Consider the following 21,062-nt stretch of genomic DNA (forward strand, 5'->3'; position numbering starts at 1 on the left):
CTGTCACAGACCAGAGGAGACTGTGGAGACATGACAATTAAATGCAATGTGGTACCCTGGATGAGATCCTGGAACAGAAAGTGAACAGTAATATTAAACTGGTAGAATTCAAATACAGTTTGGAGTTTAGTTAATAATATACCAATTTCTTAGTTTTGACAAATCTGCCATGGCAATGTAAGATGAACAGTGGGGGATTTGGGTGCAAGGTAAATGGGAGCGTTCTTTACTATCATTTCAACTTTTCTGTAAATAAAAAAATCACAAAACATTCCAAAATAAATTTTTTTAAATGTCACTAAATGACTTACATGGAAATAACAAACATTACTCTTCATGTTATGAGCTTTAATTTCTTTTTAATGCATTTCCTCATGATCACCATATTAAGCATGTGAAACTTGTTTAAACTGTTCCAAGGAAACCTTCTGAAAAACATGCTATTCACTAGCTTATAGCTCTCTGACAACAAAACAACCACAGGACTTCTAGACGACTATTTTAATCATGAGAAAATGATAAACTTATCATTAGGCCTTAACACTTACAATGGCAATTAGTTTGGCACATGCTAATTACATCATTATCTAAAAAAAGAGGCAAAAGGGTACGAACTTTCAGTGATAAGATGAATAAGGTCTAAGGACCTAATGTATAAATAACATCGTAATAACATGGCAACTGATAACAATGTATTGTATAACTGAAATCTGCTAAATGAGTAGAGCATAAATGTTCTGACCAAAAAAGAAAAAGAAAACTAAGTGAGGTAATGATGTGTAACTCAAAGGGGGTTATCCTTTCACAGTGTATACATATATCAAATCATCACATTGTACACTTTAATTATGTTACAATTTTACTTCTCAATTAAACCTCAATAAAGCTGAAAAAATAAATTAAAAATTAAAAGTAAAATTATAAAGGGGCAAAGCCAAGGATTCTAAATAATACTTGGATTAAATAATTCTAAATTATTTTGGCAGTGAAAAATTGGACTTTCTCAAAAAACATCTAAAGCCTCAACAGTGTCTTAAAGTAATTAGATATGACAAAATAAAGTTTGAAAAGGAAAAAATATAGAATACAAACAACTAAATATTAATTGGTTCTGCGGATCGTACAACTTGCTGCTTTTACAAGTTGCAAGTAAGAATCAAATATTTGGATCTTGCATCATGAAGATTACTGTTAGAAGGAATGACAGCATTGCAAATATTAACCTTCCATAGTGGTGACCATTTAAAAGACGGAAAAAATGCAGCCAATTCTTCTAATGACATAAAGTTGGGAAAGAAACATAAAGAACTGTTTTCAGAGTATGGAGAGAGCTCTTGTAATAATCTAATACTCAGACAGTCAGAAGAATCTGCGATTGTGACACAGGTACCTGGTGAATTTTTAATTGTTTACAAGGTCTCCCCTGAAAACCTCAAACACTTCCATATTCAGCAAATGAATTCTGAACATCTGGCAATATTAAGGGTGATTTCATCTTAATGAAATTATACTAAGAAACAAACAGAAGGCAAAAACTTGAATGATAAACAAAAACCAGCTACTTAGTAGTTGGTCAATCAGTATTTGTTAAATATAAGCATATTTTTCATTCAACTTGTTTCTTTATCTCAGTGCCTGTTAATATCTTACCTGGATCAACCAAAGCTTTGTTAAATATTTCTTTAAGTTTCCTACTCTTCACATTCCTTCCTTGAGCAAGATTTCTGTACATCTCATAGCCTATGATCATAACACCACCATCTTCTTGCCATCTCTGCAGCATGTAGCTTCTCTCCTGAGGACGTTTCACAGTTGCTAATTCAGAGACCTTTTGTGAGGAAATAAAGATTTTTAAAGGTAGGAATGTATGAATACTAAATATCCCCACTGAAATATGCATCATTGGTAATTAAAAATCTTTTTATTTTACTATATGAATTTCATGCAGTTATTCTGATAATAGAAAACATTCTAAATATGATACCTCAAGCTTCTCATCATCTTTTAATCCCTCTTGCCACTTCTCAAATTCATTCATCCAATTCAAAGCAGTATTAAGAGGACAAACCACTAAAGCTGTGCTGAAATCCAATTTGTCACACAAAAGAACCGTATGAAGAAAGCTTACCACCTACAAGAAAACAAATTAAGTTGCCACCTTCATTTAAATATCTGCAAAAAAAGTTAATAAATTGAGCAAACTTACAATAGTTGGGTTTTTGGGGTTTGTTTTCTTTTTTGTTTTTTGGTTTAAACAATAAAGCAACCAACCAAAGGTCAACAGGGAAAGAGATAGGTATAATAAGGGACTTCAACTAGATGATATATAAGATCCTTCCAACTCTAAAGCTCCATGATTCTATGATCAGTAATAATAATATGAATATAAAAAGTAACCACACCAAAACAGCTACTAAGTCCCTAGTCCCCAGAGAACATCCTTGTGATCTTCAGAAAATACCACTGCCCATTTAGAAGAGAATTATGTTACCGAGTATTTTTCCATGTAAAGTGTTCTCACTGAATCTATAGTAATTGTCTTATGGCTTGAAATTTTATATATATAAACTAATTCCACATCTCTGCTACAACTCCTGCAGTCTTCCTGCAACTTCCTGCATTCAGAAATGTAGTATTTTAATAGTGAAAAATATATTATGTTCTCATTACTAAAGGATCACAGACTGTTAAAAAGTCGGGAATTCCCTGGTGGTCCAGTGGTTAGGACTCGGCGCTTTCACTGCCAAGGGCGCAGGTTCAATCCCTGGTTGGGGAACTAAGATCCTGCAAAGCCACGCAGCACGGCCAAAAAAAAAAAAAACAGTGTTGTAAAGGAACTTCATTTCCACCTCAGACTCTTTGCAGTTTTACTGGCTATGCCTGTAACCCTACTCCTTCACTTCATTAGGATCTCTGCTCAAAGATCACTTCCTAAAAGATGCTTTCCCTCTCTATTCTTCCTTAACATTTATTATCTGAAAGTAAATATTTCTTATTTTATTTGATTAAAATCTCTCTCCCCCACCAGAATATAAGCTTCTTGAGTGAGAAATCTTGTTATTCTTGTTCATTGCTTTATCTCCAGCCCCTACAACTGTGCCTGGAACATAAACGAATACATATTCTTGAATTAATGAATGCACAAGAACAGAATACCTTCATGTTCTTACCTGTAAAGTCTTACCAAGGCCCATGCAGTGGGCGAGAATGCATCCTGAACCTGGAGATTTCTTTGTTTTTTTTACAGACTCACAGCAGCAATCCCACATAAACTGAACACCTAAAAATGACAGCTTCGTTATGCTCAATTTAAAGGCTCAAGTTAAAAAAAAAATCTTCTGTCGGGACTTCCCTGGTGGCACAGTGGTTAAGACTCACACTCCTAATGCAGGGGGCCCGGGTTCGATCCCTGGTCAGGGAACTAGATCCCACATGCATGCCACAATCAAAGTTCGCATGCCACAACTAAGGAGCCAAAGAGCCGCAACTAAGGAGCACGCCTACCGCGACTAAGACCTGGCACAACCAAATAAATATATAAAATAAAATAAGATAAAATAAAATAAATCTTCCATCATAAACACATCAAAAACATAACGAAAACTTCTAAGAAATAGAATTTTTTAAAAAGAGAGATAAAAATCTCTTAAATGTAAATGAGATTTGTTTTACCCCCCCCCACACACACACTAAGGTTAACTAGAAAAAAATGTGAACACAAGCACACAACAGGGTAACTTTCACTCCTCTAAGCTATCACAGCAGAACTTCGCCATTCCCTGGGATAGTCCAAAGAGACATAAGAATAATCTAAAATAGAAACTTTATCCAAAGAGAGAATAGATTCCTATCAAATATACTTTCAGGTTTATTGAGTCAATCAGGAAAAAAAAATCCAGGAGATAATTCATCATTTCTCCCTTTATTCAACATTAAAAACTGAACAATAAAGGGGCTTGCTACCTAAGGAGTAGGAACTATAGAACTTCCCTTATGAATTCATTCATATACACAATCAAAACTGACTTCCTGATTCCACTCTGACAAAGCAGAGGATAGGGATAATCTGGTATCTTTCCAAAACCAATGTAGGAACATTATTAACAAACATACTTGAAAAAGCATTTCCTGAAGAAGGCTTTTAGCTAAGTGTACCTCTCCCTACCCCACAGCTGCCCTTAGCCAACCACTGCAGATTAGGTGAAATTCACTTGCTATATATACCCATTTGTGAGGTGCACACTTCCCCTTTCATAATACTCATTTTCTTTGCAACTGTCCAGTTTTGTTCTTCTTCATTTGCTTATGCACTCCATAAGGGCAGGGATCATATTTGTTTTGCTCACCAGTAGACGTAACTCCAGTACTTAGCAGAATGTGAGGCACACAGGGGACACCAAATATTGGTAAAATTTAACTAAAAATGCTTTAATCATCTAATAGTTTCTTACCATCTACTTGATGGGGTTTCAATTTGATAACCATATTTCTATGAACCTGCACTAAAGGTTCTTTGGTTTCTTCATCTTCATCTAAAACCAACTTGGTTGTTATTGGACACTTAGTGGGTGAAGCATCTTCAATTTCTATCACCTACAAGAAAGACAATTATAGTTAAGCTCAAAGAAATCTTTCAAGCAATGGTGGAGTATGAGTCTTACTAAGGGAAATTTTGCAAAATACAGACACATCTACTTCCATACCATACATCCAATATTCTGGTTCAGTAATACCAGGACAGATCACAGGTTTATATGTTTTCCAAAATCAAAAACCTCCACAAGACTTTGAATCACTGTGGTAATGTTGCTAATTTAGCTCATCGGTTCTCACCTTGAACATCGCAACATGTGTTGGGTAGAGATGTGACAAAAGTAGCACTCTAAATTAATCCATGGCACCACCATTAAAATTTGAATAGACACATGGCTCCCCAAAAGGGATTTTTCTATTCTTCTACAGGACATGTGAAAATGTGCAAGGGCACTTACAGTTATCACAATGACTGGTTAGGACTGGTATTTAATGTAGGCAGAGGGGAAGGTAAATATAAATGTTCTACAATGTGAAAGACAGTCCCAAACAAGAACTGTCCCACCCAAGATTCCAGAAGACTCCCATTGAAAAACACTGTAAATATGTGTTGTGAAAGGGAAAAACTTTCAGAAACACTGGTTTGAGAACCTCAGGCTCGAAAGCATGACAAGAACATATAATACCCTCTAAATGCAAAAGGGAAACAATTACCTCAAGTTTCTTATTTGAAAGAAAACTTAAATAGATATAAATACATATGAATACATGTATTTGTATATTTTTTTTGCTTTCTTATCCCAATGTCTATCCATTACATAGTATACTCAAGAACTGTATAAGCTAGGTACAAGTGTTGCCATTTTACAAATGAAAAAGAAATGAGGGACTGAGAAGTTAAATAACTTACACAAGGTCATACAACTATTAAGTATCACAACACTAAGATTTATACCCAGAGGGTTAGGCTCCAGAGTCCATGCTCTTAACCACTATGCATTACTACTTTAATAAATGAAATGCTTGTATAAACAGGTTTATGGTTCCATGACAATCAATAAAGATTCATGATTTTAAACTGAAGACGTTGTGATGCTTAAGGATAAAATATTAGCCGGTATTCTTTTCCTTATTTAGAACTGTAACTAGAAATGAATGGATTATTTGATACTCAATACTGAAATTTTCAAACATAAACAAAAGTAGACAGTAGCATAATGAGCCCTGTTACCCATTATTCAACCTCAAAAATTATCAACTTCTGGCCAGTTCTGTTTCACTGACAGCCTCCCACCCGTTCTCCAACTCATTTGATTCCATAAATGATTTTGAAGCAAACCCAAGCAAGCATGTTATTTCATCTGTGGTTTAGAATGTCTCTTTAAAAGGACACTCTCTCTTTTTAAAATCATAACTACAGTACCATTATTGCATGTAAAAAATGTTGAATAAGTCACAAATTTGTAATAAATTACCTGGATAGATACTTCACTTATATAAAACTGAAATTATTAACCAATCAAGATTAATACCAGGAAAAAGTGTGGTGGACTATAAATAGCACAGGCCATTTAGATCCCAGCTCCATTTCAACAAGTTACTTAAACTCTCTTAGCTTCAGTTTCTCCATGTGCAAAGTAGGAAAGATTATGAACAACCCTCATGGGGTTGTTGCAGAGATTAAATAAGGCAAAGAATACAAAGTATCAGGCATAGACTAAGTATTCACTAAATTTTTATTGTGTTCTAGCTTGGATGTGTCCCAGCTTCATATTGCTGGGGCAAAGCCTTTAGCCAAAATGTAAAATTCTCTGAATGTCTTGTCCTATTTGCAAGGTGTGGTAGACAGAATCCTAAAATGGCCTCCAAGATTCCCACCCTCTGGTATAATCCCATCCCCTTGAGTGTGACTGAGATCTGTAACTATGATGAGATATCATTCCCATAATTGGGCCACTAATCAGCTGGGTTTGGTTTAATCAAAAGGGACATTCTCCTAGGTGAGCCAGACCTAATCAAGGTAAGCCCTTTAAAAGACCAAAGGGTAAGAGATGCTCTCTTCTGGTCTCCAAGACAAGCAAACTGCAATACTGTGGAGAGAAGTCTCTAGTAGCTAAGGACCTCACTGCTACAATCACAAGGAACTGGATTCTGCCAATATGTGAGCTAGAAAACAACAAAGTCTTAGATGAAAATTGCAGCTCTGGCTAACATCTTAATTTCAACTTGGTGAGACACTGAGCAGACAACCCAGTAGACCACGCTCAGCTAAGCCACTCTCAAATTCCTGACTTACAGACCTGTGAGATAATAACTTTGTCTTGTTTTAAGCTAAGCTTGTGGTAATTTTTTAATGCACAGTAGTAAACTAATATACAAGGCTTTAAGAATTTTGAACCATATGTTCATAAGTGATATTTTAGCTATTAAGCACTATCTTCAGGATGGGAGATTAGTGAATCTTCATCCTGAATGGAGGAGAAGACAATTTATAAAGAAACTGTCTACTTATTAGTGATTAAGTGTATGTGTTTATGCACTCAAGGTACAATTTAAGTAAAGTTTATATAACTAATAATAGTAATGAAATGGGAGAACTTAGGAGAAATGATAAATTAAGCTATAGCAAAGAATAATAAATAAGGACATGAAATGTATCCCATGTCTGAATTGAAAAAGGAAAAGAAAAAATGAAAACAAAACCATTTAAGCAACATACTGAAAAGGCTGAGCCCCATTTCTGCTGATAGAGATTAAGGAACACAATGCATGATGGAGTACTAGGGACCAAATTTACCCTCCTGCTGTAATCAATTAGGAAAGTAGACAAAATATACGAAACTAACATTTTTGTACTTTGAATAACAGGCACCAGCAGGACACTGATACCTGAGAGAAGCAAAACCAACAAGGAGGGCCCTATTCCCCCTTGACTGCTGCCTGAAGGCACATTCCAGAATCGAGGGTATCCAAAGCAGAACACTGGAGTTGTGCTGAGCTGGAAAGACAGAGGTCAAGCTGAGATGGCTAGAAAAGCCACAGAGAGAAACTACAGAGAACTACAGAGAGAAAAGGACTATACAAGAAGACCTCCAGAAATCAAAATGGGAGTCACTGTCTTAACTGAATATTAAAATGCACATGAGGAGTAAAACTCCACAAAGTCAGACAAAGTGTGACCAAGATGTTGTGAGCTAAATAGTTCCCATTGATCATATAGGTCTGGAAGGCATTCAAGTTTAAACAAGGTAGAGTATACTCTTCATGCATAACTCAGGGCATTCAGTAGAGACCAGAGAAAGGCCATCTTTAAAATGGTAGGAAAGTTTTATGGTATTTTTACTTGCCCTTACCCCACTACCTCCTAGTGAGGTGATGGTCTTATTCTTGAAGCAGCAGCAGCCTGGTTGACAGTTTCCTCCCTCAAACTAGAGGGAGCACAGCAGAAATTATTTGCAAATTATTGTGTATATCTATTATAACCTGCCTGGGGATAACCAAAGGAATGACATAAAACTTTTATCATTGTTTCACCTAACTTGAAATTCTGATGGGAGAAAACAGAAAAAAATGCTTAAAAAAAAAAGTTACAAGGCAACTATAAACCCACAGATGTCAGGGCCAAGACATTATAGGTGGAGACATACAACTGACCACCTAAGGCCCAGAGACGAAGCTAGGATGAGACTCTTGGAATTTAGGACATTCAAAACCAGCAAAACAGACAGAAGAATTTTAAAACCAAGTGTATGCCCAGGTAAGAAACATGCTCAGAAAAAACCTGAGAAGACCTTAAGTTTTAACCTCAGAGTGATCCTTTAGCTTCATTGCAAGTCTAGTTAAGTACTGAAGGAGTGCCCCAGTACAGAGCCAATCTACAAAGACTGGAAAAGATCAGGTATTCAAGGAAATCTCTTTCAAAACATTAACAGAACATTAGTGAAAGGAAAAGAGCATTCAGTAATGATGCAAAACAATAAACAAACTTTGCAAAAATAAACGGGGAGAGTCTCATATCAATCAGACTATGACAACTAAAGAAAAAAAAATACAGCAAATCCTTGGGAAGGGAGAGAACTTAATTTCCAGAGTTACTGCATTATAATAGCCAAATGTCCAATTTGCAACTTAAAAAAACCCCACGAGACTTCCCTGGTGGCGCAGTGGTTGGGAATCTGCCTGCCAATGCAGGGGACACGGGTTCGAGCCCTGGTCCGGGAGGATTCCCACATGCCGCGGAGCAACTAAGCCTGTGCGCCATGGCTGCTGAGCCTGCGCTCTAGAGCCCACGAGCCACAACTACTGAGCCCACGTGCCACAACTACTGAGGCCCACGCGCCTGGAGCCCGTGCTCCGCAACAAAGAGAGGCCACCACAGTGAGAGGCCTGCGCACCGCAGCGAGGAGTGGCCCCTGCTCACCGCAACTAGAGAAAGCCCGCACGCAGCAACGAAGACCCAACTCAGCCATTAAAAAAAAAAACCCACAAACCAAACAATGAAACAGGAAAACATGGCCCATTCAAAAAAACAAAATAAGACAACGTTTAACCATCCCTGATAAGTCCCCAACAACGGACTTATTAGACAAAGACATTAAAGTAACTGTCTTAAAATATGTTCAAAAACCCAAAGGAAACTGTGGACAATCTAAAGGAAATCAGGAAAACAATGTAGGCACAAAATGGGACTATCAACAAAGCAGAAATTATAAAAAGGTGTCAAACAGAAAATCTGGGACTGAAAAAGGCAATAAGTGAAATTAAAAATTCAAAAAGGATTCAGATATAAGCAGGCAGAAAATTACCAAACATGAAGATGCCAACTGAAATTATCAAGGCTAAGGAGCAGAAAGAAAAAAGAATTGAGAAAAGTGAGAGACCAAGGGACTTGTAGGACATCATCAAGCAGATCAATATATACATTATCAGAGTCCAAGAAGAAGAAGAAAAATAGGGGCAGAAAGGTTATTTGAGGAAATAATGGCCAAAACTCCCCAAATCTGAGTAAAGGCCAGGATCTACAAATCCAAGAAGCACAACAAACTTGAAGTGAGATAAACTAAAAGAGACCCAGACTAAGCACATTATAATCAGAACTTCAAAGTACAAAGAAAGAGAGAATCTTGAAAGTAGCAAGAGAGACTTGTCACATACAGGGATCATAAATAACATTATCAGCTTATTTCTCATCAGAAACTTGAAGGCCAAAAGGCAGTGCAATAATATATTTTAAAGTATTGAAAGAAAACAACTGTCAGCTGAGAATCTTATATCAAACAAAAGTATCCTTCAAAATAGAGGGAGAAATCAAGACATTCCTAAACTGAGAGAGTTCATTAAAAATAGACCTACCCTACAAGAAATGCTAAAGGGAAGCCTTCAGGTTGAAATGAAAAAAATGCTATATAGTAACTCAAAGATGTATAAAGAACTAAAGATGTATGGAAAAGATACACAGTCAAATATAAAACCCAGTATTATTGTAATTTTGGTTTGTAACCCCAGGTTTACTTTCTATAGGATTTAAAAGACAAAACCATAAAAAGTAATTATAAATATGTTATTGGGGCATAAAATGTATAAAAACAAAATCTGTGACATGAATTATATACAGGGGGGAATGGGGCTGTAAAAGACTATGATTTATGTGCATGACTGAGGTCAAGTTCATTCAATTTAAACTACATCATTATGACTTTAGGATGCTATATGTAATCCCATGTTAACCACAAAGAAAATATCTACATATGATACACAAAAGAAAATGAGATGGGAATCAAAATGTGTCACTGCAAAAAATGAAATAAACAAACAAACAAAAAGGGAAGCAATGGCGGAAATGATGAGCAAAAAAGCAGTAAGACATATAAAATATAGCATAATGGAAGAAGTAAATCCTTACTCATCAGTACTTACTTAAAATATAATGGATTAAACCCCCAATCAAAAGGCACAGAATGCTAAAATTGATTAAAAATGATCCAAATATTGGTTGTCTACAAAAGACTCACTTTAAATCAAAAGACACAAATAGGTTGAAAGTGAAAGAATGGTAAAAGATATTCCATGTAAACAGCAACTAAGAAGGCTGGGATGGCTATATAAACATCAGACAAATAGACTTTAAGTCAAACACAATTACAAAAGGCAAAAAATATATATATTAACAGATGAGTAAATTAATCAAAAAGATATAACAATCATAAACATAACTGCACCCAAAACAGAGTCCCACATTATATGAAGCAAACACTGACAGAATTGCAAGGAGAAATAGGCTGTTCTACAATAATAGTTTGGAGACATCACACTCTACTTTCAATAATGCATAGAACAAGCCAACTAAAGATCAACAGGGAAACACAGAACTTGAACAACCCTGTAAACCAATTAGCCCTAACACACAGAACACTCAGCTCAACAACAGCAGAGTACGAATTTTCTCAAGTACACATGGAACTTCTCAAGGACAGACCACATGTTAGGGCACAAAACAAGCCTTAATAAATTTTAGAAGATTAAAATCATAAAAATCAACTATACTTCAATAAAAAAAAATAAAATGAAAGGTTTTACTGACCTCTTAAAAAATAAGTAAATAAATAAAATCATAAAAAAACTATCTTCTCCAATCACAGTGGAATTAAACTAGAAATCAATAACAAAAGGACAATGGGAAAAATGCAAATATGCATAAATTAAACAAGATACTCTTAAATAACCAATAGGTCAAATAAGAAACCACAAGGGACATTAGAAAATACCTTCAGACAAATTAAAATGAAAACACAAAATACTAAAACCTGTGGGATTCAGCAAAAGAAGTGCTAAGTGGAGAATGTATAGTGGTAAACACACACATTAAAAAGGAAATAAGATCACAAATTGAGAACTTAACTTTACACCTTAAAGAAGTAGAAAAAGAGGAGCAAACTAAACCCAAGCTAGCAGGTGGAAGGAAATAATATGGATTAGAGCAGACAGAAATAAAACAGACACTAGAAAAAGAGAAAATCAACAAAATCAAAAGTTGGTTCTTTGAAAAGAATAAAATTCACAAATCTTTAGTTAGAATGAGTAAAACAAAAAGAGGATTCAAATTATTAAAATCTGAAATAAAGGTGATGACATTACTAGCAATTTTACAGAAATAAAAATAATTATGAAAGAATACTATGAACAACTGTACAACAAAATGGATAACATAGATGAAATGGAAAAATTCCTAGAAACACAAACCACCAGATCAGACTCATGAAGAAAACAAAATCTGAACAGACTGTTAAACTAGTTAAGAACACTGAATCAGTAATCAAACTTCCAACAAAGAAAAAAGCCTAGGGCCCGATGGGCTTCCCTGGTGAATTTTACCAAACATTTAAAAAATAATTAATGACAATTTTTCTCAAACTCTTCTAGAAAACTGAAGATGAGGGAATATTTTCTAATTCATTCAATGAGACCAGCATTACCTTGATTCAAAATTCAGACAAATAAACTATATGAAAACTACAGATTCTCTATTAATATAGATTCAAAACTCCTCAACAAAGTACTAGCAAACCAAATTCAACAGCATTATTAACAGGATTATACAAAATGGCAAAGAAAGAAACTGTCATGACAAAGGATTTGGCAATGATGTCTTAAATAAAACATCAAAAGCACAGGCAATGAAAGAAAAAAATTGATAAATTGGACTTCATCAAAATTTCAAACTTTTATGCAAAGGATACTTATCAATAGAATTAAAGATAATCCACAAAATGGGGGAATATATTTGCAAATTACATATATGATAAGAGATTGATATCCAGAATATATAAAGAACCCCTACAACAATAACAAAAAAAAGCACAATTTTAAAATGTGCAAAGGATTTGAATAGACATTTCTCCAAAAATATACAAATGGGCAATATGCACATGAAAAGATGATCAACATCATTAGTCATTAAGGAAATGCAAATCAAAACCATAATGAAATACCACTTCACAACCATTAGGTTGGCTATTACAAAAGGGGGGGAGGGGCAGAGAAGAAAGAAGAGAAAAGAAAGAAAAAGAAAAGAAATATTGTAAAGATGTAGAGAAATTGGAACCTGTATGCATTGCTGGTGGAAATATAAAATGGTGCAGCTGTTGTGGAAAACACTGTGGTGATTCCTCAAAAAATACATCAAGAATTACCATATGTTCCACCATTCCACTTCTGTATATATACCCAGAAGACTGGAAAGCAGGAACTTGAAGAGATATTTGTACATCCATGTTCAAAGCACCATTATTCACAATAGCCAAAAAGTGGAAGAAACCTAAGTATCCATCAACAGATAAATGAATAAACAAAATGTTGTATATGCATAGAATATACTGTTCATCCTTAAAAAGAAATTAAATTCTGACAGTTGATATAACATGAATGAATCTTGAAAACATTCTGCCATGTGAACTAAGACAGACAGAAAAGGACAAATACTGAATGATTCCACTCATATGAGGTACCTAGAATAGGCAAATTCATAGAGACAGAAAGTAGAAGAGAGGTTACAAGAGACTAGGGAGAAGGGGGAATGGGAATTTATTGTTAAATGGGTACACAGTTTCTGTTTAGGATAATGAAAAAGGATGGTGATGATGGTTACACAACATGTATTTCACTGAACTGTGTACTTAAAAATGGTAAAAATAGTAAAAATATTTTTAAAAGAACCCAAAGAAGTGCAAACAAAATAAGTCATGCCAATATGTAACAGGATACTCCAATATAGTGAAAATGTTGGAACAACTAACTGTACCTCAAAAGAAGATTTGGGGAGGGGAGGATTGACAGTGGTACATCCATTCAACAGATAAGTTGTTTCACAGTTAAGAGCAGACACAACCTAGGGAGGACAGAACACTCTCAAAACATTAAGTAAAAGGAAAAAAGCCAAGCTGAAGAAAACCACAAAAATACATACAGTAGATGTGTGCATTCCATGGTATGTCAAAAGCAAATGTACACTTAAGATTGGTACATTTCACTCAAAATAAATTTTACATAAAAAGAAAAATTTTAAATAAATATGAATTCTAGCTAATGACATGCAAGCTAAAGCATTTAGGCTAAGTTAAATGATGTCTGCAATTAACATTGAAATGCATAAAAAAATATAATGATGGATAGAGAGATTAGTAGATAAATAGGAATGTAACAAACCAAGTATAGTAAAATGTTAACAGAAAAATCTAGGACCTGAGTTTATGGGAAATCACTGTGAAATTCTGTAAACCTTGCAGTACGTTGGAACTTTTCATAGTAAAATGCTTGAAAAGAAAGATGGTGTGACTATACTATCATCACATAGAGTAGATTTCAGATGGTGAAAAATCACCAGAGGTAAAAGGGGACATTACTCATTGATAATGGGTCAATTCACAAGAAAGGCATAACAATCCTACATGTACATGTACCTAACAACAAATTATAAGCAAAAAACTGAGACAAATGCAATGAGAAAATGACAAATCGACAATTATAGTTGAAGACCTCAACACTGCTCTGTCAATATGAGACAAAATATCATTAAGGATAAACAGGACCTGGGACTTCCCTGGTGGTCCAGTGGATAAGACTCCACACTCCCAATGCAGGGGGCCCAGGTTCGATCCCTGATCGGGGAAGTAGATCCCACATGCATGCCACAACTAAGAGTTCGCCTGCTGCAACTAAGACTCTGCATACCAAAACTAAGAAGTCCACATTCTGCAAATTAAGAGTCCACATGCTGCAACTAAGACTCCACATGCCGCAACTAAAAAAAAAAAAAAAAAAAAAAAGATCCCACATGCCACAAGTGAGACCTGGCGCAGCCTAAATAAACATTTTTTTTTAAGTGTTAACTTAAAAAAAAAAAAAGATATACAGGACCTGAATGTAATAAACCACCATAACCTAATTGAAATTTATAGAATATTTCACCCCACAACGGCAGAATATATACATGGAACATTCAAAAAGATACATCATTTTCTGGGCCATAAGAAAAACAGAAAAGATCTGAACAGAGTAAAAGGAAAACACAAAATATCAAAATTCATACACTGCAGCATTTAAAACACTATGCAGAGTGGGGAACTTTATACCTTTAAATGTATATATTAAAAAAGGAGCAAGATCCAAAATTCACCTTAAGTAGCTAGCAAAAAAGCAAATTAAACCCAAAGAAAGAGTGATAACATAAAAATAGAACGGAAACCAATGAATTAGAAAAAGGTGAAACAACAGAGGAAATTAAATCCAAAGCTGGTGTTTTTGAAAAGATAGTAAAATTGCTAAACCTCTGAAGAGACTAATCAAGAAAAAAAAAAAGACATATTATCAATAACACAAATGAAAGATGAGATATCATGACAGCACCTACAAAACACAAAAAACTTAATAAGGGAATACTGTGAACAAATTTACATCAATAAATTAGACTACAGGGCTTCCCTGGTGGTGCAGTGGTTAAGAATCTGCCTGCCAATGCAGGGGACACGGGTTCGAGCCCTGGTCTGGGAAGATCCCACATGCCGCGGAGCAACTAAGCCCATGAGCCACAACTACTGAGCCTGTGCGTCTGGAGCCTGTGCTCCGCAACGGGAGAGGCCACGATAGTGAGAGGCCCGAGCACCGCGATGAAGAGTGGCTCCCACTCGCCGCAACTAGAGAAAGCCCTCGCACAGAAACAAAGACCCAACACAGCCAAAAATAAATAAATAAATTTATTAAAAATAAATAAATAAATTAGACTACATAAATGAAATGGACAAATTCCTTAAACACAAAATTTACCAAAACAGACCTAAGGAGAAAGAGATAAGTCTAAATAGCCCTACATTTATTAAAGTAACTGAATCTGTTTAAAATTTTCTAAAAACTCAGAAAACATCAGACCAATAGCTTCACTGGAGAATTCTATCCAACATTTAAGAATGAAATAATATCTATCTTACAAACATTCTTTTAAGAAGACAGAGGAGATAGAGCACTTCCCTACTCATTTTACATGAGAACAGTATTACTGTGATAGCAAAACCAGAAAGATATTACAAGAAAAGAAATTTACAAACCAACATGTCTCCTTAACAGTGAGGTAAAACTCCTGTTGAAACAAAATAGCAAAAGAAACACAACAATATATAAAAAGAGTAATATGCCATGACCAAGCAAGGCTTATTCTAGCAACGCAAGACTAATTTTCTAGATCACCAGATACATTAAAAAGCATTTGACAGCTTCCCTGGTGGCACAGTGGTTATGAATCTGCCTGCCAATGCAGGGGACACGGGTTAAGCCCTGGTCTGGGAAGATCCCACATGCTGCGGAGCAACTAAGCCCATGGGCCACAATTACTGAGCCTGCACTCTAGAGCCCATGAGCCACAACTACTAAGCCCGCGTGCCCTAGACCCCATGCTCCGCAACAAGAGAAGCCACCGCAAGGAGAAGCCCGTGCACCGCAACAAAGAGTAGCCCCCGCTTGCCGCAACTAGAGAAAGCCTGCGTGCAGCAACGAAGACCCAACGTAGCCAAAAAGAAAGAAAGAAACTTATAAAAAGAAAAACATTTGAAAAAATTAACTATCCTTTTATAATTTAAAAACAGAAATGAACAATAAATTTGAAAGAAATTAATAAAATGGTTTCTGTGTATAGACAACATGACTGAATATGTAGAAAATCCTCAGGAATCTACAAAAAAAGCTACTAGAACTCGTAAGAGAATTTGGCAAGGTCACAGAACACAAGGTCTTTAAATCACTTGAAATTTCATTTACCATGACATCAGAAAATATAAAGTACTTAGGGATAAATTTAGCAAAATATGTGCTAGGTTTGTACAATGAAAAGCATAAAACGTTGCTAAGAGAAATAAAAGGAGCACTAAATAAATGGAGAAATATACTATATTTATGTAACAGTAAACAAAATACTGTTAAGATGTCACTAATCTAAATATCCAACACAATCCCAATAAAAGTTCCAGGAAGATTCTTGATAAAAATTGACAAGAGGATACTAAACAATATGCAAATAATTGAGTAGAGCCAAAACAACTCTAAAAAAGTAGAACAGGGTTTTCCCTGGTGGAGCAGTGGTTAAGAATCCGCCTGCCAAGGCAGGGGACACAGATTCGCGCCCTGGTCCGGGGAGATCCCACATGCTGCGGAGCAACTAAGCCCATGTGCCACAACTACCGAGCCTGTGCTCTAGAGCCCGCGAGCCACGACTACTGAGCCCATGTGCCACAACTACTGAAGCCCACGCACCTAGAGCCCCTGCTCCGCAACGAGAGAAGCCACCACAATAAGCCCGCGCACTGCAGCGAAGAGTAGCCCCCGCTCACCGCAACTAGAGAAAGCCTGCGCGCAGCAATGAAGACCCAACGCAGCCATAAATAAATAAATTAATTAAATTTTTAATAAATAAATAAAAAAGTAGAACAAAGTTGTAGAAGTTACAGTATCTGATTTCAAGACTTACTATAAGGTTACAGTAATCAAGACAGTGTGGTATTAGCTTAAGGATAAACATAAACATAAGTATCCAAATGCAACGCAATATGTAGTGAGACTTTCTTAGGATCCTAATTCACACCAACTATTTTCAAAACCACTATTATGTTTGTGAGGAAAATGAAAGAATTTTGAATTTTAACTGGATATTTGATGATATTATGGAATTATTGTTAAAGTTTAAGTGTAATAATGGCACTGTGGTAATGTTTAAAAAGTCCTTATCTTTCAACAATATATTCTGAACTACATATAAACAAAATGATATGATTTCCGAGACTTCTCCAAAATAATCTGAAGGCAAAAGAATAGATTAAACAAAACTGGCCACGTGTTAGTAATTGTTGGAGCTGGGTAATGGATACATGAAGGTTTATAACACTATTCCTTCTGCCTGTACCTGTGCTTAAAATTTTTTACAAGAAAAAGTTTATTCAAAAAATTGAAATGCTTTATGGATTTAAGCAATAACCTCTTAACATTTTTCTACTCCAAATAAAACACAATCACTCTGGTGATCAAGAATCTCAACTCTTTCCTGTACCTAATTCATATAACCTAATGAAGATTTATAAGTTGCATAAAATATTGCTAATAGGAAAAAGTAACTATAACTAAAAATCTGTGGTTGATTACAACATCCTATTCTTGAAATACTGAAGTATATCTATGAATCTATGAAGGTCATATATTTTAAAAAATCATAAATAAAAATTGGTTTACCTCTCTCAATTTCTCTCGCTCACGCTCACGCTCAGCAATACGCTTTCGTCTCTCTTCCTCTTCCTTAAGAGCATTTTGTGTTTCTGTTCTTAGTTTATCATCTTTAAGAATCTTTCGAATTTTCTTTCTGCCTTTTCCAGGAGACTTGGAATCATCATTTTCATCTTCTTCTTCTTCTTCTTCTTCATCTTCTTCTTTATCATCTTCTTCAGAATTACTCTATGGAATTTAAATGATCAAAGGTTAATACTATAAAGTTTTCTAATTTGTCCACTTGATATTCCAATTAACATACCAAGAAAAGGTGGAAGAAAACGTACTGAAAAGCTTCAGAATTATACTTTGTAATATAGAAGAGTATTAAAAAACAACCCTAAAAAGGAGGCAAAGGACTGAACAGACATTTCTCCAAAGGAGACATAGAAATGTCCAATAAGCACATAAAAAGATATTCAACATCACTTGTTATTAGGGAAATTTAAATCAAAACCACAAATGAGATACTAACTCACACCCATTAGGATGGCTATTAAAAAAAAAACAGAAAATAAAAAGTGTTGGTGAGGATGTAGAAAAACTGGAAGGTTGGTGCATTGGGAAAACAGTGTGACAGTTCCTCAAAAAGTTAAACACAGAATTACCATATGATCCAGCAATTCCACTTCTCAGATTATAACTAAAAGAATTAAAAACAGGGACTCGCCCGCGTTCACAGCAGCATTATTCAAAATAGCCAAAGGTAGAAACAACCCAAACACCCATCAACAGATGCATGGATAAACACAAAGTGATATATACATACAATGGAATACTATCCAGCCTTAAAAAGAAAGGAAATTCTGACACATGCTACAACATGGATAAACCGTGAAAACATTATGTCAATGAAAGAAGCCAGACACAAAAGGACAAATACTGTGTGATTCCATTTGTATGAGATACCTAAAACAGGCAAATTCATAGACACGGAAATTAGAATTAGATGTTACGAGGGGCTGCAGATAGGTGGGAATCAGAGTTACCATTTAAGGGGTACAGAGTTCCCAATTATAAATGTAATTAAGGCCACTGAATTGCACGTTAGAAATGGTTAAAAGGTTCATTAAAAAAATGAACTCCCCCCAAAAGAGAATAGGATTGACAAAACATTACAGAGAACTTGTACTCTAAATAATTCTGCTTATATATTGTACAAGAAACTTAAATTGACTGACTTCACTGGTAAAAGAAATTTAATCACATATGAGTCATTATGTTTTATGTCTTCAGACAGAATACTTCACATCAATTCTATAGCCCTAAGAATGTAAATAATGAATTAGAACAGCTTAAAACTTCCATTAGATTCAGTTAAGGAAAAGAAAAAAATTGATAATATATCAAAGTTAATACTTCTGCATATTTATACATTCAGTAAGTCAATTCTTCCACAAAATTTAAAATGTAAATAAATGAGTAGAATTTAACTAATGAATGGAATGCAGAAGATGTAATAACATATTTACTATGGTCTACTGTACCAGTTATAATTCCAAGCGCACACAGTAAATCTCATTATTTACTACCTTGTTTTCACTGGAAGAATCTTCTTGAACCTTAATGCGTCGCCTTTTCTTTTTCTGTTTATAACTTCGCTGATTTTCTTCCAACTCTGCTTTCTTTGCAGACCTAAAGAATATTTAAAATGCAAAATAAAATACTTCACGATGAATTTCCTTAAGTAAATTATGAACTATTTTAGAACTGCTTTACCTGTGTGTACATTCCTAAAAAAGATAAAGGAAAAAACAAAGAGTCAAAAAAACCTTCACTAGGTTCAAAAAGGAGAACCCTTAATTTGAAATCCAGTGATCAAAAAAATAAAGATTAAAAAAAAATCAAACAGAAATCCAATCGACATTTTAAGTTATTCAAGGGGGAGGTTTAGCATATGAGTAATAAGATGGAAGGAGGGCCTTTAGAAATATAAATGGCCAATATACACATGAAAAATATTCACCATCTCTTTAAATTAAAAAAAAACAGATTACAAAACTTAGATATGATTTTCTTCATATCAGCTCACACAAATTAAAACAAAAACAGTAACAACAATTTGTGGTGAGAAATGTATTTTTGTGCTTAGGAATTGGTATACAAAGTTACATTAATCAAGACAGTATGTTCCTGGCATAAAGGATAGACATGCAGATCAATGGAAGAGAAATGAGAGTCCAGAAATAAAACTTTATGTTTATGGCCAATTGATTTTCCACAAGGAGGTCAAGACAATGCAATACGGAAAACAGTCTTTTCACAAATGGTGCTCACACAACTGGGTATCTACATTCGAAAGGATGAATCTGGACCCCTATCTTACACCATATAGAAAAATTAACTCAAAATGGATTGTAGTTCCCCTAAGATATACATTCTAGTTAATAGACTGCTCATTGTTTTATTGTTGAAAGAGTGAGGAAATGGCTATTTACATATTCTGCTGGGGGAAGAAAAAATTCACTTCTATAAGACAGTGTGAAAATATATATGAAAAGTCCTAAAATTGCAAAACTTTAACCCAACAATGTCACTTTTAGAAATGTACTCTAGGATTTAGGTATGAGGGAAGAGACAAGATGGCGGAGTAGAAGGACTTGAGCTCACCTCCTCTCACAGAAACATCAAAATCACAGCTAACTGCTGAACAACCATCAACAAGAAAAACTGGAAACTACCAAAAAAGATGTTCTACATCCAAAGACAAAGAAGCCACAATTGAGACAGGAGGAGGGGTGCTTTTGCCATACAATCAAATCCTGTACTGGCTGGGAGGGGGACCGGCAAACAGGAAAATAAATATATCACAGAGGTTCTCCCACAGGAGTGAGACTTCTGAGCTCCACATCAAGCTCACCAGCCTGAGGATCTGACATCAGTAGGAGAAGACCCCAGAGCATCTGGCTTTGAAGGCCGGCGGGGCATGAGTGCAGGAGCTCCACAGGACTGGGGGAAACAGAGACTTCACTCTTGGAGGGCGCACACAAGGTTTCATGTGCACTGGGCCACAGGGCAAAGCAGTGACTCCATAGGAGACTGGATCAGATGAACCTGTGGGTCTTGGAGGGTCGCCTGGGGAGGTGGGGGTCAGCTATGGCTCACTGTGGGAGGCAAGGACACTGGTGGCGGAGGCCCCAAGGAATATTCATCAGCGAGAGCTCTCCCAGAGGTCTCCGTTTTGGCAACAAGGCCTGGCCCCACCCAACAGCCTGCAGGCTCCAGTGCTAGGA

The 21,062-nt window shown here is 35.5% G+C and overlaps 1 protein-coding gene across 6 annotated transcripts in view; it reads right to left on the minus strand.

Annotated features, from left to right (window-relative positions):
* The window catches only part of ATRX (ATRX chromatin remodeler), a 242,920-nt gene that overhangs the window by 101,979 nt on the left and 119,879 nt on the right, over positions 1–21,062 (minus strand). For all 6 annotated transcript variants that reach the window (XM_082376914.1, XM_082376916.1, XM_082376915.1 and 3 more), the window contains 6 exons: positions 19,362–19,464; positions 17,797–18,015; positions 4,452–4,593; positions 3,171–3,280; positions 1,985–2,131; positions 1,651–1,828 (listed from right to left, as the gene is read on the minus strand). In XM_082376914.1, the coding sequence (XP_082233040.1) occupies positions 1,651–1,828; positions 1,985–2,131; positions 3,171–3,280; positions 4,452–4,593; positions 17,797–18,015; positions 19,362–19,464 (899 nt within the window). The remainder of the gene's footprint in view (positions 1–1,650; positions 1,829–1,984; positions 2,132–3,170; positions 3,281–4,451; positions 4,594–17,796; positions 18,016–19,361; positions 19,465–21,062) is intronic.

The sequence above is a fragment of the Balaenoptera borealis genome (assembly GCF_965194805.1).
Source record: "Balaenoptera borealis genome assembly, chromosome: X".
Taxonomy (NCBI): domain Eukaryota; kingdom Metazoa; phylum Chordata; class Mammalia; order Artiodactyla; family Balaenopteridae; genus Balaenoptera; species Balaenoptera borealis.